The sequence below is a fragment of the Mya arenaria genome, chromosome 6 (assembly GCF_026914265.1).
Source record: "Mya arenaria isolate MELC-2E11 chromosome 6, ASM2691426v1".
Lineage (NCBI taxonomy): Eukaryota > Metazoa > Mollusca > Bivalvia > Myida > Myidae > Mya > Mya arenaria.
Window position 1 is genome coordinate 30333063 of NC_069127.1, and position 27334 is coordinate 30360396.

Genomic DNA, 27334 nt, shown 5'->3' on the forward strand with positions numbered 1-27334 from the left:
GTGATTTTAGTTACTGAACTACCTCAGGTACAGTGTATAGTCTCATTAAAGATCATATTGTATATGATAATCGATTTTGACCTAAACTTTGGGCGAATAATTGTACACAACTCACATTTGAGGGAAAATCGTTTCTTTCTGATATTTGTCTTCAACTTCAGACTAGTGCTTCATAAATACTTATTGTCTTGTTTCACTTAAAATACGTGTTTTTTAATAAATCGTCGGTTATTGAATCAAATTCCAGATCTTTCAATCCAACCTGTCGAACGTCGTCCTTGTGACATATTAAATTAAACTTCAGAAGCAAGGATAAGCAGGTATAAATACTTAACGCGAATCTATGCAGGTAGAATACTAAATAGATATACCCTCTGCATGATCATATCTTATATCTTACCTTTTTTTGTCGCTGAAAGAGATATACATTGTATTCAGAATTTATTATTATTCCGCGTTGATGAGGTTTAATGTTTAGGAGTCTATGTTTGAAGACATAAGACAACTTCTTTCTGTTTGTCAAAATAATCGGATCATTTTAAATTGTGAAAACCGGTACTGGACTTGAATTCATAACTCATAAATTATTTTCTTATTTAAATTATTTAAAAAACGGATTAATTTTCTCACGATACCGATTTTTTGGCAATTGTAAGTTCAAAGTAATATATTTTACAACGAATAAATGTGACATTTGACGATAGACTCCTTCTTATATCAAGTATGTTTTTGACGCTGGTTATTGTTAATGATTAGTACTTTACCTACATGTTAGGCTAGGTATGAGTTTACATTTATCACACATTGTATAATACGTGTGACTGATAAAGATTTGTTTTGAATCGCGCTCGTGCATAATATTCTTTGTTCGGGTATCGGGTAAACAAATTTGTAAGTTTTTGACGCTGTTTATTGTAAATGAATAGTAGTTTATCTACATGTAAGGCTAGGTATAAGTTTACATTTATCACACATTGTATAACACGCGTGACTAATAAAGATTTGTTTTGAAGCGCGTTGTTACATGACTTTCTTTTGACGAGTATATAAGACCTCTAGGCGTACGTGCATTGATAAATAGTGAAAGATAAGTTATATTGATTGGCCAGGTTCAATAAATATAAGCTCGCAAGACTAAATAGATTATATTTTGGTTTGGTTTACGACATGATTGATTGAGTTAAGTATAATTATGCTTTGAGAATTTAAAATAGAATAAGGGATATAATTTTGTGTCTAAAACTATTTAAAATTTGATATCGAAAACTATTAACAATAATTTTCGAGGGGTACTAGGACCTCGGCGGGAGAGGGGCGGCTTGGGCAAATTATCCGTAAACGCTGACGATAAGGTACTCATCGAACGCGCTTTTTGGTGAAATAACAAAATGCGCTTTTCTATCTAGAAAAATTTGACCTCGTAACTTGGCAGCGCACGTGCCCTCGGGTCGGATGTTTATATCCGGACCGGAAACACATTACATATATTATAAGTATGTATGGAATTGGATCTTTGACCATACATAGGACCATTTTTAACTAAGTTGTTCACCTTATTTTATGTTTAACCTTCCAATTAGAGCTCGATTGATTTCATTCCGTAGCTTGCAACGCATTACCATTGATCAAACACTGCATACATTACTGGAGATTTACATAAGCAAATATAAAACCTATATTCTTAAGTGCATTGATAAATAATGATAGATAAGAAATATCGATTGGCCAGGTTCAATAGACAGGAGCTAGCAGGACTAAATATATTATATTTGGTTTGGTTTACGAAATGATTGACTGAATTAAGTTTAATAATGCTTTTAGAATTTTGAAAGAAAGCTGGGAATTGGAATCTAATTTTGTATCTAAAACTATTAATAATTTGATAACGAAAGCTACCACAATAATATCGAGTGGTACTCGGACCTCGGCGGGAGATGGTCGGGCTGGGCGAGTTATCCTTAAACGCTGACGCTAAGGTACGATTTAACTCATACTCCTTTTAGTGAATGCGTGTTGTACGCCCTTAATATGTGATAGTGATAATAATGTGCTTTAAATATCTTCCCAGGCAGGCCCCTGGACCTCCATCATCACCACTTGATGGGTCCGTTGGAGCGGTCGTCCCTGGATCTTGTCGACCCGGAAGTGGATACCTGCACTTAATATGAAATACTCTGCGCACCAGGTTTAACAATAGGATCCGAATGAATTGAGACAATTATGATAAATACTTACGGATGCCGTTCGCCTCTCCATTGACAAAATACGTAAGAAGATTGAGGTCATTATTTTGAATAATCTATTCAGTTGCGAGAATTGAGCGTTCCAAGGACCAAATATTCTATAAATGTTGCATGATAAGCATTGACACCGAGTGAAAACTGAACCTCACCAAATACTATCGTCGTAATATATCCGTATGTAAACCGATTCCTCGTTCTTTTTCAGCGCATGCTTGAATGTCGTGACGATGTGTCGCTGCATATTTGTGCATACTTAAGGTCAGAGGTACTCATCCATTTTCATTTAGTTTGTTAAACGTGCTTTTTAAGAAAAGAGAGTAAAAGTTTGTATTGTCCATGAAACGAAATAATAAGTGATTTGATACATACAATTATGTATGATATTCAGCCACATTGGTCTATGAACCTCTGGTAGATAAGTGTTCTGTTCTGTACAATGTTGTTCACAATGACGATACATATACATCCTACAAGCCTCATCACTCTGTGTAAACAACGCGCGTTGGCACCAGTATGCGATGATTTCGTTTAACTGATTTAAAATAATTAAATACTCCAAGTTTGCTCCAATGTATTTCAGCCTGACGTGTGCCTTGAGATATATCGCGGTATTGACAATGTGACGTTCCTTCAATCTAACGCACGGAGACGGGCAAAAAAACACAACATCCCAGGTTTCCTCTTAACTTATTGCTTCTGCAGAATTCTCAAACCGAACAATCCCTTTATGTATGTGTTGTACGTGTAGGGGATTTATGCACTGAAGAGTATTTTGTCCTGATTTGTACCGAAAAACTACATGGCTATACGGTCGTTTATAAGCTAAGGAATTGACTTCATAATAATTTTTGATATCGGAATTAAATATAAAAAAAATCCTGATCAACGATACGATCTTCGAATACGTTGAGGTTTGCATGGTATTTATACCTGGAAGTGTTGTTCACGTCAGGTTACGTCCTTTTGAGCTTGGGGAGCAGCGTTTTTGTAATGGAGATAGGGATCGCCCCCTTGAGCTTGCAGTATGTCACCACAGGTAAGAAACACAATTCTGTAGATGCGTATAGCTTTTAAGCCATAGAATAAACATAAAAACGTTTGTTCCACTGTAAGATCACCATATATTTACACGTGAACACCAAAAGTAAATTATCACCTTCGGCTTAACATACCAGACCACATAATAAATCGGTCACACGGTCGTTTTCTGCAAAAATCCAATCTTAGAGGTAAAACTCTTACCAATAGTCTGACAAGTAAATTAAAACATTGCTCTCCCCTGAAAGCCGAATTAGATGTTTGTTCTGTGCAATTTGGTTTAAATTATTTTGAATGAACTTATGATTTTTCGTGTTTTTTTCTGTTATATTAGTCATTGAAACATACTTTGGAAATTACTTAATATTTTTTTATACCCAATTTTAACTATATTTTACTCTATATAAACAGGTAATGGAACAATCATTGAGGACATGCATTTGTTTTCTGCAAACACGTCTTTGACAAACTATTAGCGACATGCATTGGTGTCTGTGCAAAGAGGTCATTGACCAACAAGGGAGGTATGCATTGGTTTCTATGCTAACAGGTTATTGATCAAACGTTGATGACATGCATTGGTTTCTATGCAGACAGATCATTAATCAACCATTAGACACATGCATTGGTGTCTATGCAAACAGGTCATTGACCAACTAATTTGGCCATGCATTGGTTTGTGTGCAAACATGTGCAAACATGTCATTGGCAAATCATTGAGTACATGCATTGGTGTCTATGCAAACAGGTCACTAACCAACTATTGAGATCATGCATTTGTTTCTATGCAAACAGATCATTGACCAACCATCAACCGTTGAGGACATGCTTTGGATATTTGCAAACAGGTCCTTAATCAACCATGGGGAACATGCATTAATTCTCTGTAAAAGCAGTTCTTTGAACAACCATTGATGACATGCATTGGTGTCCATGCAAAAAGGTAATTGACCAACCATGGAGGCCATGCATTAGTCTCAATTCAAACAGGTCATTAACCAACCATTGAGGACATGCATTAGTTTCTGTGCATACAGGTCATTGACCAACCTTTGAAGACATACATTGGTTTTCATGCAAACAGGTCATTGAACAACCATGGTGGGCATGAATTGGTTTCTATGCAAACAGGTCATTGACCTACCACTGAGGACATGCAATGGTTACTATGCAAATAAGTTATTGATAAACTTTTGAGGCCACGCATCGGTTTCTTTGAAAACAGGACCATTGGTTTCTTTGCAAACAGGTCATTGACCAATCATTGAGGACATGCATTTGTTTCTTTGCAAACAGGTCATTGAATAACCATGGGGAGCATGCATTGGTTTTTATGCAAACATGTCATTGACAAACCCTTGAGGACATTCGTTGGTTTCTACGAAACAGGTCATTGACCAACCATAAGGGACATGCACTGGTTTTATGCAAACAGGTCACTGACCAACTATTGAGGCCATGCATTAGTTTATTATCAAACAGGTCAATGGTCATTGACCAACCATTGAGTACATGCATTTGTTTCTATGTAAATAGGTCATGCATTAGTTCTGTATATAAACGTGTCCATGACCAATCATTGAGGACATGCATTTGTTTTATGCAAACATGTCTTTGACCAACCATTAACCACATGCAGAAGTGTCTGTGCAAAGAGGTCATTGATTAATTAGGGGGGCACGCATTGGTTTCTATGCTAACAGGTCATTGACCAACCATTGATGACATACATTGTTTTCTATGCAAACAGGTAATTGACCAACCATTGAGAACATGCTTTAGTTTCTATAAAAACAGGTAATTAATCAACCATAGAGAATATGCATTGATTCTCTGTGTAAGCAGTTCTTTAAACTACCATTGGTGACATGCGTTATTGACCACGCAAACAGGTCATTGACAACCATGGAGGCCATGTGTTGGTTCATATTTTAACAGGTCATTGACCAACCATTGAGGACATGCATTGGTTTCTGTGCAAACAAGTCATTGACCAACCATTGAAGATATACGTATGTCTTTATGCAAACTGGTCATTGACCAACGATGGAAGACATGCATTGGTTCTCTATATAAACAGATTATTGACCAATCATTGAGGACATGCATTTGTTTTCTGCAAACAGGTCATTGACCAACTTTTGAGGCCATGCATTAGGTTTCTTTGAAAGCAAGTCATAGACCAACCATTGAGTACATGCATTTGTTTCCTTGCAAACAAGTCATGGACCAATCATTAAGTACATGCATTTGTTTTTATGTATACAGCTCACTGACCAACTATTGCGGCCATGCATTGGTTTCTATGCAAACAGATCATTGACCAAGCAATGAAGACATGTATTGATTTCTTCGCAAACAGGTCATTAACCAACCATTGAGTGCATGCATTTGTTTCAATGCAAACAGGTTATTGACTAACCATGGGAAGCATATATTGGTTTATGTCATTGATCAACCATATAGGACTAGCATTGCTTTTCCATATATACAGTTCTTTGATCAACCATTGAAGACATGCATTGGTTTTTATGCAAACAGGTCATTTACCAACATTATGGACATGCATTTGTTCTATGCAAACACATCTTTGACTAACCTTGGAGACATGGATTGGTGTCTATGCAAAGAGGTCATTGACCAACCATGAAGGATATGTCTATAGTTCTCTATATAAGGAGGTCATATTCCAACCATTTTTGGATGCATTGGTTTCTATGCAAATAGGTTATTGACCAACCATGGATGACATTCATTGGTTTCTATGTAAACATGTCATTGGCAAACCATTAAGGACATACATTGGTGTCTATGCAAACAGGTAATTGAACAACCATTGAGGACATGCATTGGTTTCTATGAAAACATGCCATTGACCAACATTGGAGGACATGTAATGGTTTCTATGCAAACATGTCATTGACAAACCATGGATGGCATGGATTGGTTTCTATGCAAAAATGCCATTAACCATCCATGGAGGACACGCATTGGGTTTCTATGCATACATGCCATTGACCAATCATTGAGGGCATGCATTGGTTTCTATGCAAACATGTCATTGACCAATCATGGATGACATGCATTGGCTTCTATGGAACATAATTGACCAACCATTGAGGACATGCATTTTTTTTCTATGCAAACATTTGACTGACCAAACGATGAGGACATGCATTGGTGTCTATGGGAACAGGTTATTGACCAACCATGGAAGACATGCACTGGTTTTTATGCAAACAGGTTATTGACCAATCATTGAGGACTTGCATAATTTTTCTGTGAAAACAGGTCATTGACCAACTATGGAGGACATGCATTATATTTCTGTGCAAACAGGTAATTGACCAACCATTGAGGACATGCATTAGTTTCTATGCAAACATGTTATTGAACAACCTTTTAGGCCATGCATTGGTCTTAATATAATCAGTTATTTGCACAACCAATGATGACATGTCTTTTTCTTTATACAACCAGAATTTGACCAACTGTGGAGTTCATACCTTGGTGTCAATACAAACAATTCATTTAGCAACACCAGATGTGATTCCTTTCGGCCCTATACAGAAGTTATTGGAACAACCATAGGGTACATGTTTTTCTCTCTAAAGAACTAGTTTATTGGTTATATTCAATCATTTTTTAATGAAATAGTGAGATCATGCGTTTCATTTTTAAACAACTCATGTAGTTCTTTTAACAAGCATCAGGGGTATACCTTGTTCTCGGTATTAACACTTCTTTGACTTACCAATGAAAACATGCCTAAGTTATTTGACTAAACATGCAGGACATGCCTTTGTTTCTATACGACCAGTCATTTGACCAGCCATGGGGGACATGCCCTGATCTCTATACATACAGCTGATTGACTAACCATGGATGATATGTATTGAACTCTTTACAAACACTTATTTGACAAACAAAGGAGGGCATGCCTTTGTCTTTAAATTTATTTATTAATTCATTGTCCTATCATGGAAAATTTGCCTTGGTCTCTATACAAACAGTTCTTTAAATAAGCATGGAGGGCGTATACCTTTGTCTCTATACAAGAAATCGTTGACCAACGAAACTGAACATTCCTAGGTCTTAAATACAAAATAAAATATTGGATCAACAATGGAAGAAGTGTCTTGGTATCTTCACAACAAACAAGTTCATCGATTAGCCACAGATGACATGTTTTTGAATCTATACAAACGACCTATTGATCAACCATTAAGGACATGGTTTGTGCTCTATACGCCAGTCTTTTGGCGAGTTATGGAAGACATGCTTTAGTACATTTACAAACAGCTCATTTACTAGGTATAGAGGATATGCCTTGGTCTCTTTACTAACAAGTATTTGACCAACCATGGATGACATACCTTGGTCTATATACATACTGTTCTTTGAGCAACCGTATGGGCATGCTTTTGACTTTATGTACACTTTGCATTTATCCCTACGTTCGGATTTTTAACAGCCATTCAGGGTAAAGTGAATAAATAATTATATGTTTATTTTGTTCAGAGGTATATGTTCATATGTATGCATTCATCAAATAATTACCGAGGCGATAAAACCTCAAAACATATATTTGTGAGACGTATCTTTTAATACATGCACAGTGCAACATTATATAAAATTATTCTTACAGATAACTTGTTTCAGTTAACAAGACAAGAGGAATCGGGATTAAGGAATACGAAACTTACATATCGTCCATAAGATATATGTTATATAAATAATTTTATTCTAGTGTTAATGTGGAAACGCGGGTGTAAACGTGAATAATTAATCTGTTTCATTTTCATTATCCTCTGTCTGCATATACTGTCAAGCTATATCAATCAAATCCCTGATATCAAAGGAATAAATATACATACTCCGAAAATTAAAACAATCACTTTTCGCAGATGATGTTACTCATTTTACCCTCAACACAAATAAACCTATACTTTTGAGAATGGGTAAGTTAAAAACAACAGCACTACACTATTACTAATCTTAACAATTTATATGGACATATAGGTATTATCTTCTACAACAATAAACAACAAACAATTTTCAAAAAATACCAACACTAAATCATAGTGAGTTTCATAAAACACTTAAACAGTTGGAACATTAACATTGATGGGTAAAGCAGCTGTTGTGAAAAGGTATGCTTTACCAAAATTAATATACCCATTCACAGTTTTATCGAATCAAATTGTTGAAAATAATTATATGAGCCATTTTCAAAATCCCGTGGGATGATTGGCCAGAATTCTTTGTTTAAACTATAAAAATGGTGTATTTGAGCTTTTCCTTGTCTCTTAAAATGCGTTTTGGGTTAAGAGATTCCTGGGTGACACTAATAACGGTCAATGGTAAATCGTTTTCACTAACAATATCTTCAAATTTATTGAAATGATCTTATTTTTGAAAGTGAAATAGATAAGTGTTTTATTAATTAAGTGTCAGAAAACGGCTCATTGTTTATGATGTTCCTGAATCATGGAACTCAATAAAACTAACCTACTACTCTAATTAAATAAAAATGCCAAAAGAGTGATATGGAATAATAAAAATGTTTGAAATACAGTAAACACTGTACTCTATAAAAAGTGGTATGAAAAAGAGATAAAGCACTTTGAACAGATGTTCGATTATAAAACCAATACATTTTACAAATTAAATCAAATTGATCATTTATAGGGCATAAAAAGCTTCGATTTTGTAAGGTACCAAACCCTAATTAAATCAATCCCGATTAAAACGAAGATACATATTACTAAAGATGGAATTAGCTTCACTTACAATAAATCATTCAAAGAAAAACATGTACAATCAAACAGTGTTCTTTACTTAATATTGCTTCAAACAACATTAACACCAACTTCAGAATTCAAATGGACAGACACCTTAGCAAGCGCAAATGAACATTTGGAATGAAAACAGATCTATAGTAATATCTGTTGTAATATAAACAAATTCATTTATAATTAAGTTCAAACTTGTCGATTGTAGAATCTGATCATTTTGCCTTTCAGGTGTTGAATCCATCGAACATTTATATTGGGAGTGTTAAAAAACACAGCAGTTGTCGAACAAATTCAATAATTTTATAGCTTCAACGACAATTAATATCGTCATCATAAACATGACGCTTTATTATGAATAGTATGTAAAAACAGAAACAGCATTATTAGCAACCTCCTTATTGTTTTAATGAAATTTTATATAAACTCAACCAAGTGTAATAATAGACATCTATCCTTTAACGCATATATGATCTAAAATATATCTAAAACTAAGAATTAAAATAGAACAGCAAACAAAATGCATGGAATGTTTTATAATTTAAAGATGCGAATGTATGGGTTTATTTGACTGTCCTGAGAAAAAAATGAAAACAATAGAATAAATCTTTTAATGCTTACACTCTCCGCGTATCATTAAACCATTACGAATTTTTGGATTAAATCTTTGTGTTTAGTGTGTTAATTTGCAGTATATATCTACAGTGTTTACAGTGTTTTCATATACCGGATTAAAGTGTTTTCTTGGATAAAAGTTCAAAGGTTAAGTGCGTTTATTTGCTGGATGTATCTATTGTGGTTGTGATATTTTCGAATTCTGGAGTATTGAAGTGCGTACTGTGAGTACCCTTCGTTGGAACAAAGCATTTTTTGATTGGTGAAATAGTTTGGACAATATTTGTGTTAAGGGAATATACTGTATTCTCGTACCCCGGATACTGCCCGTCCCTATCCATGAGGAAGACAATGATCTTCGACGCCGTACCGTGGTTCGCTGTAAGTGTTCACCTCTTTTTTATATTTGTTTTATTACACAGTTTCATAGTTTCATAGTTCGTTCGAATAATTGTTCTTGTATGAGACATATAACTTACGTTTAGAATGCAGTCAATATTTTTATAATGCCTCGAAATGTGGTTCGAAACCTTTAATTGTTGATGCTTTATATGCGAAAGTTTTGCATCAACAATTATATGTCAACAGGAGTAAAAGGGGTATAAAATAATCAAACCAATGACCAGTAATCGTTATAACTTTTAATACTACGTGTATGTAGTCAAATGACTACACATGATATAACATATGAAGCATACATTTACAGCATGGGTTATCATAATGGATCTATCAGAATGATACAAGTGAGTATAAATATATACTTGTACTACTTTCTTGCCATATATCTAAACCTTAAAGCCTGGTTGAACATAGTCTATATTAACTGCATTAAATAGACGATAACGCTTAAAGAACACATGAAAGTGTTTGGTTTTACGTTTCCTGAAAAAATCTGGAAAAATCAGTCCAACGCAGTACTTCATGCCCAAGGTGCCGATATCCTTTTTATTTTTCGCACATAAAATTCCTTTTCTAAAATATGATCACCCTGGCCAAATCTTGTGGAATCTAGTCGTAGCGTTAGTGTCATAAATTTTGCCATGCCAGGTTTGTACATGCTTGTAACTATTTTTCGACTGTTTTGCTTTTGGGAGACACCTTGGTGGGTTAAATTCATCTTCCGTTATTATCCTTGACCATAGAGTGGGATTCCTGTTCGTTTCTCCCACCAGCTTGAAGACTGATGCTCTGTAAAGTACCTCTGCATGCATCTAAGATCTTCAACAATGTCAAACGGATTACCGCAATAATAATTGCTACCACCAAAACAACTGCAAGTGTCGTCAAAACATAAACTGTTGTGTGAGTGTGTGTTTTCACACCCTTCTTTGTCTCAGATCCTTGTATATCGTCCATACAAATGAACGAATTTTCATTTGAACAATTTTCTGTCTCAAGATAAATGGTTCCATTGAATTGTGTGATTGATAAACATGACCAAGTAGCATTGCCATTGTTTTTGCCATCATTCTCAAAAGCTTTGAAAGCTCGAAAACTGCCAAGCATTACGGAATTATTTAAAGATACTGTGATTCCTGGATTAAACGGGATAAGGGTTCCATTGTAAAACCAACAGTTTCGGTAATGCTCAAGGAATGTTTTATTTTCCTTCTTGAAACAAAACACTCCTTGGCGAGGTACACAATTGCTACTTAGATCACTATCAACACGTTGAGTGCATATACTGTATAAAGTAGATGAACATTTAGTGTTATAGTACGATGTTGTTCTATCTTCATGAAACGAGGCCCCGATGCAGTTAAAATTTGCTGACTTAGAATTAACATCGAACATCTGGTTAACAATCAATCTGAAAACGATTATCTTTTTGTGTATGTCCATGAACTTATTTTCTAGACATTCCGGTGTATGTGGAAATCGGAATGAATCGTACATGCACAAACACGAATCTTTGTATATCCCTAGATATCCCGTTGATTTTAAAATATGGTCACAGAACACACTGCATTCGTAAAGGATGTTAAAATGAAATGTCCTTTTTCTTGCAAAACCTCGCTCATCCTGATTACTAAACCCCATGCAAGTATGGAGAGCTATATAGGGTCCAGTTTGAGCCCGTCCTTGTACCCATACAGATTCCCCGTCAGTTAACACGCCGTTGTTGACACCAAGTTCACAGGTGGTGTTGAATAATCCACCTAATTTAAGCTGTTTCTTTGGAATAAGGCCTCCGCGATTATAACATCTCTCTTTCGCATTTGTGTAGTTGCTTGAATGTTCTTTCCCTTGAACAATCATGAATAAATACACAATGGTCATTAAAACGAGCATTTTATGTGACTATACGAAAATGGTGAACAACTTCGTCAGGTTGCGTTGTAATGCAGTTTTGGCGGCAGGCAACAAATTATTTTACCAAAGTGCGCCGTTTGATCCGAACTCGAGAGAAACGTCTATTGTTCTATTGAACCTGAAATAATCATGAAAAAGAAAGTTTCTTTTAATTTCAACAGGCTGTGGTTTTACAAAAAAAAGCTGAAAGCCGCCACATTGCATGCATATATTAGCGATTTTGAAGGCAAACAAATATAATTTAGTGTTACAAAATACTTAAGAAATATCAAGCTTTCGAACAACCCTGTCAACCAAATCACTTGCGAATCATATCAACACAATTGTCCAGTGACTTTGTAGATGAAAATACAGATAAAGAAAACAAATGCAGAGAAATGATTTTTTGCATATTTGTGTGTAGAAAAAAAGTATAGAAAAATCTAACGGTGCAAAATGTGATTTTGGGGGTAAAATGTTAAAAATTGTAAACAAAATAATGAATTTCTGGAATATGTCTGTATCGAATTTAGATTAAGTAATAAAAATCCAAAAAACTCTATTTAATACATATTATAAAGCATCATAACATACCTAATGTTTATGCACATAATATATTGTTAAACGTGATTTTTGGGTAAAATGTTAAAAAATGTATACAAAAGTATGAATTTCTGGGATTTGTCTAAATCCAAATTAGATCTAGCAATAGAAATATCAGAATAACTTATATTTATTAGAAAGTCTATAGGACCATAACATATCTTATGTGTAGTCTCATCATATATTGTTAAATGTTCTTTTTGGGGTAAAATGTAAAAATATGTACACAAAAGTGTAAATTTCAGGGATTTGTCTATATCAATAATTAGATTTAGCAATAGAAACATCAGAATAACATTTAATTTATTAGATAGTAACAGCACCATAACATGTTTTCTGTATAGACAAATCATCTGTTGTGAAATTGGAATTGTTGGGTAAAATGTTAAAAAATGTTAACAAAAGTATGAATTTCTGAAATTTGTCTACATTGAAATTAAATTTAGCAATACAAATTCCAGAATAACTAAATTATATATATAGTATACAGCACCATAGCATACATGATGTGTAGACTCATTATATATAGTGAAATATGATATTTGAGGGAAAATGTCAAAAAATGTAAACAAAAGTATGATTTTTTGGAAATTGTCCATATCAAAATTTCGTTTTAAAAATAAATGTACCAGAAACTTTGTTAGATACTAATTATACAGCACCATTACAAACCTTATATATTGACACATCATCTAGCGTGAGGTTTTAGATAAACTGTCTAAAAACAAAACAAAAAAAACAAACCAAATTAAAGTGGGATTTTTTGGAGTTTGCCAATAACTGGACGAAATTAAGCTGAAAAGATACCTTACTGCATTCACATTATATTCAACTGCTCTAAAACAAACTTAATAACAGATAACAATAAATCGATATACCCTTCACAATTGCAACTTAATAAATATAATACATCCAATTGAAAGCATCCTATTTAGATCAGCAACTCAAAGTAAGGGAAGATATATTGAACATTAATCTTTATGATAAACGTGATGATTTTAATTATAAAATAATAAATTACCGTTCTTTAGATGGAGATGCTCCTTGTTCCCCATCATAAGGTGGTTTTACTACACAGTTGATAAGATTCGCTAAAACATGTACAGATGTCAAAAAGTTCAGCTATCGCAGTAAACTTATGGCGGAAAAAAATAAAACAGGGTTTCAGATATCCTAAATTAAGGAAAACTTTCTCAAAGTTTGTTCATGGTCATTATAATATTATTTCAAAGTACAATAGTAGTTCTAAATCCCTGATTGCTAATAGTATTGCTCATCCCGACTTTAATGGTGATGTTTTAAAGAAAATTCGTAAAATTAAAATGTTTCCAAGTGTTAGTTGGGCAGACAGACTCAATGAATTACTTGAATTTTATTTAAACCATGGATACAACGGCAATACTTTGAAAAGTACTTGCCTTCTAGTTTTTTAAAGATGAATTCCTTAAAGTGACACTCTAATTTAGATTAATCCAATCACATGTATAACAAACATCAATTTTGAGTTATAAACCCCTAACTACTAACTTGATCATGAATGTATGGAAACTATTAATAACTGATAACAAGATTGTAACCGTGTATATTATAGCAGAAAGTGCAAACAATATTAAATGATTGGTGAATGCCAAAATATTTACTGTGGTCTACTCATAAGGTAGAAATACCGTGTTTTATGCTCATTTCTATCAAATTAAACTCGGTACCCTTTATAAGAACCATTGTTTTTGACATACATTCTTCCTGTTTGATAAATTAAAACAAACTTATTAATTTTGGTAATCTTTTTTTGAGAATAAGAGTGCATCTTTAAACAAAATATAAGGTTGAATATAGCGTCCTTACATAACTAAACATTCAGTCCTTTAAATGTTCTGAAAATTTTGCAGATTCAAGTTATCTTTTAACCGTCTTTGGTTGACTAGGAATGTTCAAGCACGTGACGTCTCTTTTTAAAATATTTTACATGGATAATCATTTGTGATTTGTTATGTGAAGTCTGAAAGTGTTACATGTCAATAAACTCATCTGATGCCCACCAAACTGAATAATTTCTGACAAATAAATTAATTTATCATGTTGGAAAATCAGCACATATCTGGTTTAATCAAATTAATACTATTAATTTGTGCCGATTTTAATATGTTGTAGGGATGATGTTTCAAGTGGTTGATTAGTAAATAGTATGTGATATTGTTACGCGCTCGCTAGCCTGCCCCTCGAAAGATTTTATGGGTTTTAATAATATTATTTTATTGTTTGGTATTGAGCTTGTTTCTTTAGTTTTTCATGTAAGTATTACAAAAAAGAAGCGTTCAGTTTTACTATCCAGTTCAGATACTAGCACTGGAAGAATAAGAGAACGGTCCAATACGTTGTTAGCTCTGCCATTCCGACAATTGCGATAATTATAATTGCGTATTAACATGCTGAAATTTCCAAAATCAGAGAAAAAATATCATACCACGATATTGTTTGTAACATTAGGTTTACTGAATTATTCAAAACACGTAAGTGTTAATATGTCTAAGTATTCGAGATATTTAATTAATCAAATTACGTTCTAATTTATAGATAGACAAAGTATTCATACCTTTCGAAAATATTCCTAACACGTCCCGTCTACTTCTAACCCAAATTAATTCAATATACTGGTATCTTCTCACTGCAACCATCTCACAAACATGTACATGCATTTATTACTACATAACAATGGAATGAGTTTCTATTCTGTTTATCTTGATCTATTACATACGTAGTATTATGGGTTTTTTTATCTAATCTAACAGAAACAATTGATATCAAATGCAGGTGTTTCATTATATCAGTTTGATATTGCTAGTTTGTTACTGAACCTCTATAGTAAAGAGGCCTCATGACATTGTTTTTAAGTTGAATGCCACTTTGCTTGTATGTTTTTGCATGTCTGTAATAACATACTATTACCATGCTGAATTAACATGTGAATGTGTGTGTGTAACGTTTTTTACATATAATGATGGGGATGCTAATATGTCGTCTGCTACTACTAAGCTACAGCTTTAACGCACTATATACTATCTATGAGGATTTCACTAAAAGGGTCATGACATTGAATGGCTTACATTTGGGAAGCGAGTTTTTAGTAAACGAGCTCGTGAATCTAAACGATCATTAACTATGACAAACCGATTATAAATAGCAGTGTATTGTAACGACGATGACAACCAAATGATCAATGAGATTGGAAGTTCTCGTGGTACGCCAGGATGAACTAGATCTAATATACAACAAGCAGATGCAAACGAGGCTGTTTGGCGAGCAAACACAAGTAGGCGAATACCAGCTGCTAACAGGCGATTATACCGATCGTAACAACTCGGTCATTATTCAATAAATATGACCTCGGAAATAATAAGGGTCTAAAAAAGAGTCCACCATGGCGGCGCCCATTTAAGACGTAGTCTATGTGTTAAACCGTCGTATTTTTAACACGAATCACAATCATTCATTGCAATACATTATGTACGTTATCAAATGGGTCTACATAGCTTAATAATATCTGAGTTAACCACCGGTAGTTAACCGATCATATTCTTCATTGAGCATTTTACAAGTTCATATCATGAAGACTGTCTGAGATGGCCCAGTTGTTATTATTGACCATTATACTAAGAGGGGAGTGCGGATAACGAACCGAGGGGCGTGTTGCGTATATTTACTTCGATGACGTGCTTATCTTTATACTCTTGAAACTAGGTTTCAGCTAAAATGTACATTGATGCTGATATATGATAAATACATTATTTTGAAACTATTGATTAATAAGAAGTGCGTTTCAAATTTGATACAATTATTTTGACTGTGTTAGATCAAAGTATGATAACGTAATTCATAATAGCGGAAGATAACGATACAATTTGATAGTGTCGGGTATGAACAAGCATATATGCACTAATTTAGACGAGTCGTAATTTATTTGCTATCCAGTGTTTATGAAAATATGAAGGGTATTACTATGTGCTTTTGATATATTTCACCGGAATGATATACCATGTACAATTGCATTCCACTGAAAATTGAATGCAGGGACAAGCGATTTTAATGATTTTTCACACTTTAAAGTAGAAATGTTTGATCTCACTTTCCACTTACCATTTTATGCACAGATATACTTGCCGATACTTATCGAAATCAACAAACTGCGATAAAATTATTATGAAAATGACCATGGTGGATTGGCAAAAGATACAATAGGCAAATAAGCTCATATTCATTATCGTAAAAATTTACAATGGAGAAATTTAAGCAATAATTGCTTTAATGATGAAACACCCAGCTTTATAACTACAGTAAGTGTCCTCAACCTGCGTCTTGCCAACAGAAATTGGTGCCCATAGTCATTTTTGCGCTGACTTTCATAAATAACCGATGTTCTATAAATAATTCTATTAGCCCCTCGATATATATAACTATTGGTTATGTTAAGAACGAAAACATTTATTATCAAATTTTCTGGCCTGAGTGCACTGCCTAAAATGGTAATTTAGCATCCAAAGTTATATCATTAAGTCAATTATTTAACATTAAGCGCGACCGCCTATTTTATTGTCGGAGTATCTATGTTATTGCGTCACGTATTTGGGTTTGCGAAGTGTAGAACTGACTGGCAACTGATTACATGTGAGGTATATACTGATGATGCAAACAAATTTTAACATAATCATTTAATTTTTCAATGGATCAATATTATTGTTTGCCAGTATCTAGAACCCGGATGAAAACTTGCTTTGCACGATTTGGGTGGACTATTTTGACAAAGGATTGTTGAATTTTCTTATCTTGTTGGACTTTTCATATTAAAGTCGTACATATTTTTTCGGTCAAGTTAGTTTAGTATAAGTATGTATTACAACCTTTTTTGTTTATATTTGCAGATCATTTCACTACTTTCAAACAAACTAAAACTATTAAGCACTCGTTGTTACATTCTACACGTCCGTTAGTTTGATCATTTAGATGATTTTATATCAATGAATTTAAATATAGTATACATATTTAGGAGCTTTATTTTTAATACGTGATTTGTGTATTTTTAAAAATAACCGGAAATCTTGGGTTTTGCATCTGTGAATAGTGGTGACAAATACACACGCTAAGTTCACTTCATGATAAGGAGATAACTGACAACTGGAATAAATGATATGACTGAGCTTATGGTACTTTTAGCGTAAAACTGTTTGAAGACTGTTGATTTAACAAGCATATTTTAGAACATAAATCAGAAATTAAAACGCATTGTTTTGTATGAGCTCTCAGGATTGTATAATTATTTTGTGTTTGTTCTTACATATATTAACTTTGTTTCACCGATAATAAATATATTTTTACACATTTTTAAGATAGAATAATGTATACTGCTTTTAAGTAGGTTGTGTTGTGTAAAAAACAACAACAATTAAAACAATCTGGTATTTCATGTTCGTACAAAAATGTAGTTCTGAAAAGATTTTGAAGTGGTCGTGTTAAAGATGAATAAACATCGTTAATACAATTATAAAAAACATGAATTTTAACCTTAACACCATTGAACTTAATGTTATGGCATCGTAGTCTCAACCTGGTCGTTACAAAGTTGTGGGAATTTTGTCACAACGTAATGGAATGCTGTCTCATAATGGAGTTGTGGAATGGTTATATAGTGGTTGTGTTGAAGTTGTGCGTTCAACGTTGTCAAAACATAATGAAAACCATACATTTTAACGTTTTAATAACATTTTACTCTACGCTATTACAAGGTTTTCAAAACATTTTTGGAATGTTGTCGAAACATTATTGAATATTGTCTGACAACATTATTGTGCTAGATATGTTATTCGGGGCTTAAAATAGGCCTTTAAGTCATTGAAAAATCTAAGATGTTTCGTGAAACAAAATAAACGTTGTGATGCTTTAGGTATATTAATGTAAATTGCGTGGCAAACCTTTAATCTAGAAAATAGTTTATTTTGCGGATTTCACTTTTCTTATTACAAAAGAATAAGTTCTTTGTCGTGTATCCGTTTCTTATTTGAAATCTTCTTAAGTAGTTAGAAGTGAATACAGAAATTTGCTAGGTCAAGTTACAGTTGTTTTCATTTAACGAAAACATTTATTGCTAGCATAACTGAATGATAATGCTGTGCCCTTGTGCCCTTATACAGGATCATAGATTATTGGTTGCCGGCCTATTTTGGCTAACATTTACATCCTTGTTCAAGTAATGATAATAATGAAAATCAAACTTCGAATAAATGTCTCTTGTGTAAATCATTTTATTTCGGACAGTTTTAAGTATTTGATTGTTTTTGCATAATTAGATCTTTTTATAAGACGGACTATGGAATTGTTAAGCAAGCAAAGAATTACATTTATTTAGAGTAAATACTTTGGAATCCCAAGGTTATAGAAATACAGTTATGGCCCCAACCCAGTGTGATTACCAAAAGACAACAAACAATAAAAAATTTCAAGTACCCAAAATTTAACAAGGACACCGGGTTGAAATTTATATTATTATATTTCGTTTAGTTTATGTTTTTAGTTTGTGTTTAAACTACTGCGCTTGTTTCTAAAGTTGTTCATATCAATATTTATAAGTGTTTACGGTTATCCGTGGACAGGACGTAATTTTGTTTTTGGAAACATAAGGAGAGAAAAATTCGGTTGTAAAAATAATGGTGTATTTATAATAGTACTTTTTCTTGGCATATATACTTGTTTTATACTTTATAAAATGTATGCAACCAGTTTGTGGCAAAATGCCAAATATTCTTCGATCGACAACTTAGTTTAGTATCTTGACTGTCAAGTTAAACAAGTTACTGAACATATTGTGGGTTAAGATGCAATGTTTACATTCAAATATTTACACCTCAACTTCCATTCCTTAAATGAACTGCCTTTGGCAATTGTGGTTATCATCCGATGAACGCATCATCTTCAAATATGTTCAGATCGCAATTCATCGCATAACAATATACATGAAAACTGTTCATCTTGTTTGTAGTGTCTCAGCAAGTCCCGTAAAATATAAATCAACATTTTATAAAGTGTTAATTGATGATATGTTAAATGTATTGTTGTCATTAGTATTTCAAGTTTACTTTTTAAATGATTTCAAGTGGTTGATCTTTTCCAGCATTATTGTGACGTCATTTGATCAAATGTTTCCGGTTACAGTCGGGTCGTTCCGTTTACAAAATGTGTAAGAACGGACTACTGAAAGCGGGGAGTCGCGGGGTTGATGTCACAATCGGGGTATGAACGCAATTGGGTTGGTCAAAGTAAGCGTGAAGTCCTTTCGACTCCACACACGTTGATCAGCCACATTGCGTGCATACGCTGATAATGACATCAACTTCTCAATTCATTCCTTAAATGAACGTTTTATCCTAAATAACAATATGGAATTTCTGTGCATGCTGTAAACAAAACAAGAGGCCACTGTGGGTATATGCTTTAATTACATGGATATTCTTAAGCAGATAATTTGGGTGAGCTATTTTAATATGTGTCAGTGACAGTGTTTCATATTCAAATCATTTACATACTAAAAAACAGGCAATACACTGGGCGATCATTTTAACGTTCACCATATCATTTAAAAGACAGAGGAAGACTAACACTCAATAATACACTTTCTGTAAAAGTGGCATCCCTTAGAAAACAGCGATTACCCCTGGTTTTCAAAAGGAACCCAATTTTGAATTTGGATATCGAACTGCTGTATATATTTGAAAGAAAAACAATAACAAGAGGTTCATTATGGCCATAAATCTCTTACCTGAGTGAAAGTTTTTTAACAGTTGTTACCATTAGACAATGTTACACATCAAATATCTTGGATGTGAGCTTTCCGGTATCAGACAAAAACAATATTAGTTTGTTTTCCTATATTTTTTATGTAACACAGGTGACAGGTTGGACCAATATTTATTACAGGGGCATAACTTGAACAACGTTAAATCAAATAAGACAATGCTAAACACCAAATGCCTAAGCCTTACAATTTGTTTCAGGCAACCTGTGCTTGTCATTATTGGTATTGGTTTTCCAAACTTTTCAAATGTAATTGCAGTAGTTTCAGCAACATGCCAAAATATCAAGGGACCAGGCCTAGGGGTTTCAGGCAAAAAAGATTTCCCTATGTAAGTATATAGGAAACTTGTGAACCCCGGGTTGTGGCCAGTTCTGATCCAAGGATCAGAATCTGTACAAATGTTCACAAGCAATTGTGTACAGGCGGACGCACGAAAGACAGACAATCTCATATGCTCTCCTGGCCTTTGGCAACTAGAGCTTAAAATAATCGAACGTCTTAAACATAATTTTCACCTCTTTAATAAAGGCAATGGAGTAAAAAACCCAACTACTAGTACTCTTAAATCTAGTTGTCTCTCTTCGAAAGTAACTTGGGACTTGACTATACTAACAAATTTGATAATTTCAAGGGCCTTTATCAAGTCATTGGATCTGGCTGGTTTTTTAACCGAACGCTCATGCATATCTAACAGCTGTATAAGGATGATAGAGAAACGTCTATTAAAACTAGAAGCTTTATCCCCTTCACAAGAAATTGTTAATAGACGCATGGACGAACAACGAACACCAGGCCATCGCAAAAGCTCTTCTGGCCAGTAGAGCTAAAACGTTTTTTCCAACAGATTTTAGAATGTAATCCTTTTTATGAAACACCTGGAGTGCATGTGCTATCAATACCAAGGAATACAAGTTATTTTTTCCTTATTTTAAAGATCTGAGATGTCTTCGCACAAACTATCCTCACAGCAAAAAAATGTGTTTTTTTAGTAATGAGGTGATATGTTTTCATTTTTTTACACATCACTTTGAAGTTTAAGTTGAAGTTTGACACGAATTCAAATATTAAATGGTACAGGTTTTAACAATGTCATTAAAAGACCCGATTTTACAATAAATTATGCAAAGTTCGGCCAATGTCATCCCCATTGATATTACTGAACATTTCAAGTCCAAATATCAACCTATGTTTTTATCTGTAGTTACACTATCAGCATCACGTAGATATATTTTTATCTAGTAGCAAGTGTTTGATCTCGTGAATTACACCCGACACTCGTATATACTCGTATATTGCAGTATCCTTTTATTGTCTCAGCCATTGGAGATGTCATCGATGAGCAGATTTTCCTCTTCTTATTTAACCTTCTCAACCTGGTAGATCTGTCTTCATACTCATTTAGCTGTTGCGGTGTATCTTTTGCGAATAATATATGCATTTACATCGACTTCGGCACTTCCACCAAACAAAAATAGCAATAACAAAAGCAAAGATAAAACTTATTGTCATCAAAAGAAACAAAGTATAATAATGGGCACGGTGTTAGTTGTTGCACCATGCGTTGTCTTAAATTCTACCTTGATAGAAGGTTCTAGTGTAGCATCCAAACAAATGAAATCATTTTCATTCGAACCGTTTTCTGACTCCAGATAAATGGTTTCATTGAATTGTGTGATTGACAAACATGACTAATTAGCATTGCCATTTTTTCACCTTCTCCTCTTAAGCATTGAAAGCTTGAAAATGCCAAGACGTACTGAAAAAAATAAGAATCTGTAATGTCACAAATAAACGGCATAAGGGTTCATTGTTAAGCAAACATTTTCGGTAATGGTCAAGGCAAAAATAATATTGATACAAACTTCTTTTAGCCTAGAAAACATGTGGATTTAAGATTACCATCAACACGTTGTATTGTCTGCACATAACATATGACGAGAACGCACATTTAATGTTATAGTAGTTTGTTCACTTTCCTGAAACGAAGCAGCACAGTACTTTTGCAAAAAAGTATACCCGTTGCAATAGTATTTTGGATATATATATGCTACTTATTTAGCAATGTAAAACAATCATTCAGTTAGTAAGGCAGGTGGTCAATGTAACTGGACAGAATTTAAGGGTGTAAACGAAGAGCGTCACTGCTTTAAGCTAAGGTTACTACACCCTGACAATAAGTAAACCGAGAAAATAGCTCCTGTTCAAAGAATCATTTGAAATGGGTGAATTCTAAAACAAAGTATGATTATTTAGCTTATCTTATCGAGGTATTGAGTTAATACACATGTGTATAGAACATTTATAAATAACATCACATACTTATAAGTATATAAAAACCTATTCAGGTTCGTGATAGCATACATACAGTATAATTCATGTGGCAAAACATGGCAAGACAAATAATATACTCTGAGTGATGAAAATGAAATAATAAAAAGTAACCACTTTTGCATAGGTTTAAAGATACACATCATCGAAAGAAGAACGTTTTTTTCTTCTTTAATTGGTAGTGAACAAATAAAGTTTGTCACTAAGTTAATGTACCTAGTGACAATAAGATGGTGTTTTCTAACCTATTCGATTAACCGAAAGAGATGAAGTGAGCACACCAGGAAGTGGAGGTAAGTAAGTTATTCTTAAAATTATGTAATATTTTCGTGCATCTAGGACCATAAGGCTTCAGAGAAGGATAACAATTCGCAAATCTAACACAGTTATATCACTGTTTTAGATTGCACACAACGTCACAAGTAAAAGCGCCGATGGAATACTCGAAATCATCCTGCATTGTTATTTTCTTGAATAATCTATCAATATGAAATTAATTAAACATAATATGCTGACATGTATATATCCCAACTGTTTTTCTCCCCAGCAGCTGTTTTACTGTGGAAATCCCCAACTGGTCATTCCTCCAACTTCTGTGTTCCCTAACTTCTGTAATCTTCAATTGGTGGGTTTTATCAATAGCAATTGACTGTGGAATTCTTCAAATTGGGAATTTCCCCAATTGGAGAGTCGTTTTTACAAAATCATTTATTTTTTATTAAATATTAATAATATTTATGTATCTTGTACTAAAAACATAAATAGAAATGTAATTTTCTGTTCAAAATGTAAAAATTGATATTTATTTCCGATTGCTGATTTTTCCCCCACGGGGGAAATATAATCCAATTGGTGGCCAATGTCATAAATCAATTTTGGAATTAAATTTGCATACTTCTTAAAAATAATTGGAATTTGACTTAAAATATTTATTATTTAATCTGCAAACTTTCTATGTGTCGCTTTTGAAGTTGATATCTAAGATAATAAAAAAACTATGTTTGCAAGTAAACCGGATTTGCAAACTTATACTGGATGCTGTTTGTAGATGGTATAATATAAAGGTAGCTATGTTGACCGAGCTTTGGAATGATATGCAATTTTAAGTGTTATTGATAATAATGTCGAATGTATATCTTAACTACTATTACTACTGATATTAAGTAGACTTTATTTCTGTGTGTATTTACTATTTTGTATTGTTATACTGATATCCACGTTTAATGCAAACATAACAAATGGCGCTACTCCAACAGTATATTATACTGCATGTTATGATTGTATTTTGGGGTGGAAGCCATGTACTATGGATAAATGAATATTGTATTGTTTCGTTACATTTCAATACAATACAATATTAAACATCTCCAGAAGTAGTCACTTTGTAATAAATATGCAAAATAAAGCGTACTTTGCATATTTTAGCTAATTACTGTTTAAAAGTAAAGTGCAATGGATTTGATTGAATATTAAATGTTCTCCCGGTGTCTGTTTTGAATGTCACTCAGAACGTTTTGCAATTTTACCTCGAGGAAGTGGAATAATGTATTAACGAAATCAAATGATCAGGCAAAAAATGCCAAAAAAATGCAATTGGTAGAGTTTTATTCTGGTTTCCAAAAGTTGGAGTTTCAAAGTTTTCACGATAGCTTTAATTATGAAGATAATATTTTTGTAATGAACAAAGTGATTTAATTGTGTATTCATTACTTTCCTTAAATGTATAATATCATAACAAAAGCGTCATTATGGTGCTTTTCAAAATGTTATCCACGCAACAATAATATAATTTTAATCAATATATAAATTGAACAAAAGTATCTCGATTTAAATATCTTAAATGCACACAACATACTTGCATCATAATAATGGATGGCTGACCTGAAGTGTGTACTTAACAGCTTTAAGAGGCATGTAAATTATATCAATTTTACAATAGGGCGTTTACTTCCCCGATCATGCCTTGGTTTCGTCTTGATTGTCTTAGTGGCTATTCTTCTATTGTTTGAAATTCATTAACTGGCGACACGATTATTTTTTCAATTAAAACGGCATGTTTGTTTGTATCGTATACTTTTGGTTTCAGAAACATTTTTCCTTAGAATATTCAAGTTTAAATTATGATGATGTATATCACTAGAATATTATCCTGTCAATACGTTTCACAAAAAATATTAAATGACAAAATTATTTCATTCTAAACTAAATGTATATAAGTGTGAAGAGAATCAGCTGATATAAATATACATATATATGTACATGCAAAAAGCTACAGAAACATGCTCAGTAGCAAAAAGTTATAACACTTGAAATAGCACTTATAACAGATAATAAGCTTCATAAACGAAAACGAACTACAAAGACGAATTAAAGTTTACTTCAAAAACAATAATTTCACTGCTATCTACGAACAGAATACAGAAATGTATGCATCAATTAGAATACTTTATTTTGTTTATCTAAGTGGTGTTGTCATAAGGTGCAATAACAATTAGCGTATAAACATCGAGAAAAAGAAAAGTTCCATTATCAAATTTTAAATTATTTCCTAATGACTGTTGGTTCAGCATGTAGCCTTATATGGTCATACTCTCTCGCATTAATTCCAAGCTGTACGTGATTACATGTATATAATTTAGTCTTGTTTGGTTGCAGTGTTCCCCTCCCATGGGTTGTGGTCACATGATATTTTCAGGAGGGTCTGCATGTCTTGGCACACTTAATATCATGTCTCGACTTACGTAGTTAACATTTTGTATCCATGTAGGACCATCGGCATCACTGGAAGTGGTTACATAGTCATTCATGCTAGTACTGACATGCTCGTGCTCGAGAGTCTCAGTGTTCACATTTCTTGAACATGCTTCTGCTGTGGTACGGGTTCGTTTCACATAGTTGAAAATGACAACAAAGCAAATCACCAGTATCAACAACGCCGATGGAAGTATTGCAATTAGCATGACTGTATCGTACTTCATATTAAGTCCAGTTTGCTCTTTTGAAATATCTGAATACAGACATCGAAATCTGTTAATATTTTGACATCGGTCAGGTTCAAGAATAATTGTACATCCACGTTTGTAAAGAGAAACGCAAGGCAGTGTTGAATTATCAAATGTAAACTTGGCATTGTCGACAATTCTGAATGTTCTCACGCTGCTAAGATAGAAACTTTCAGAGAAAGCTAAATACCTATTAATGCCATCGAAAGTTTTAGGTAGCATTTTGGCAAAATATGCTGAGCATGTCTGGTCAGTATCGTCTTTGAACATAGTTTTGTCGAGAATGCAAAAGCTTTGTCCAATAGAATCTAAAGTATCTTTATAATTCAAACAATTTCGCTGTACTGCTCCGAAACCATTCCTTTTATCACTAGTACACAATCCTTGGTGTTTTTCGGAACATTTTGCGGCGTCATAAATCCTCGAATTATTTAGCAGGACTGATGTTATACATGCATATGTTTCCTTCTCAACAGTTATATCAATTAGTTCATAAATATATGCAACAGTAGCACTTTTCAAGATTGATTCGTCGTGGCAGTTTGTATAAGTAAACGAGCCTTGATCTGCCATACAATAGCACTCTTCGTTCAGTATCCCAATATATATATATATTGTTTTTTTTCCTGAACACACATTTGTGCATTCGTAAAGCATATCAGTACTGTTCAAACTTTCTATAAAATGTGAAGGTAGTTTCGTAGAACAGCCAAATGGGGCAACATATGCTCCAAATTCCGCTCTGTAATGTGTCCATAGTGATTCGCCATCATCAAGCACCAAGCTTTTAGCAACAGAACAATTTTCTTCTTGATGTCCAAACGGCAATGAATTGATAATATCCCGAGGAGCAAATCCACCAGACTTTCTACATGTATCAAAGGCATGCGCAAAGTTTCCATGGGTTGCATTTTGCGCTTCTCCGGTATAAATACAATTAATTATTAGCTGGACTATTATCAAGCTACTTAGATTCATGACTTCAAACTTGAATTATGCAAACCGTCTTATGTTCTTAAACTTCCTATACATCGAAACAATCATTAAACCGCTATAGGACAGAAAATGCAAACACAAGCTCACCCTATTATACAAGATGTTTAAAGGGACTGTCTCACAGATGAAAAAATAGCGAAAAAAATAAAATTGTCGAAAAATGACATATACTTGGCATCAATGTGTTCAATACATTGAAACTTAATTATTGAAGTACCACATAGTCTACAATTTATTTAAGTTTAGCAGTTATTTCGTATTTTTCAATTAAAAAAAGTTACTGGGTATGTCTACCGGGTAGAATTCATTCCTTATGCGTGATTGGCTAGTCGGCGTTATCACGTTATAATACCGAGGTAGGTTTAGAGCTGAATTATGTCACCCTAAATGTGTAACCTTGATAGGTCAGTAGGGAAGACGCCGGACTTCAATTTTGGAGACGCGGTTCGAACCCGGGCTCCGACACATTTCTTTTAACATTTTTGGTACTTTTTTTACAATTTTGACATCAAAGCGTAACACATTCTGTTATATAATTGTCCTGAGATTCGTTACCAATCTGTGAGACAGTCCCTTTAACTC

At 33.5% G+C, this 27334-nt stretch overlaps 1 protein-coding gene across 1 annotated transcript in view; it reads left to right on the forward strand.

The window, feature by feature from the left end:
* The first annotated feature begins 1086 nt into the window (after nt 1–1086).
* Nucleotides 1087–27334, forward strand: part of LOC128237700 (uncharacterized) — a 32397-nt gene continuing 6149 nt past the window's right edge. The window contains exons 1-6 of the mRNA XM_052953284.1: nt 1087–1976; nt 2069–2267; nt 2449–2508; nt 2824–2917; nt 3196–3279; nt 6762–6873. Coding sequence (XP_052809244.1) covers nt 2238–2267; nt 2449–2508; nt 2824–2917; nt 3196–3279; nt 6762–6873 — 380 coding nt within the window. The 5' untranslated portion in view covers nt 1087–1976; nt 2069–2237. The remainder of the gene's footprint in view (nt 1977–2068; nt 2268–2448; nt 2509–2823; nt 2918–3195; nt 3280–6761; nt 6874–27334) is intronic.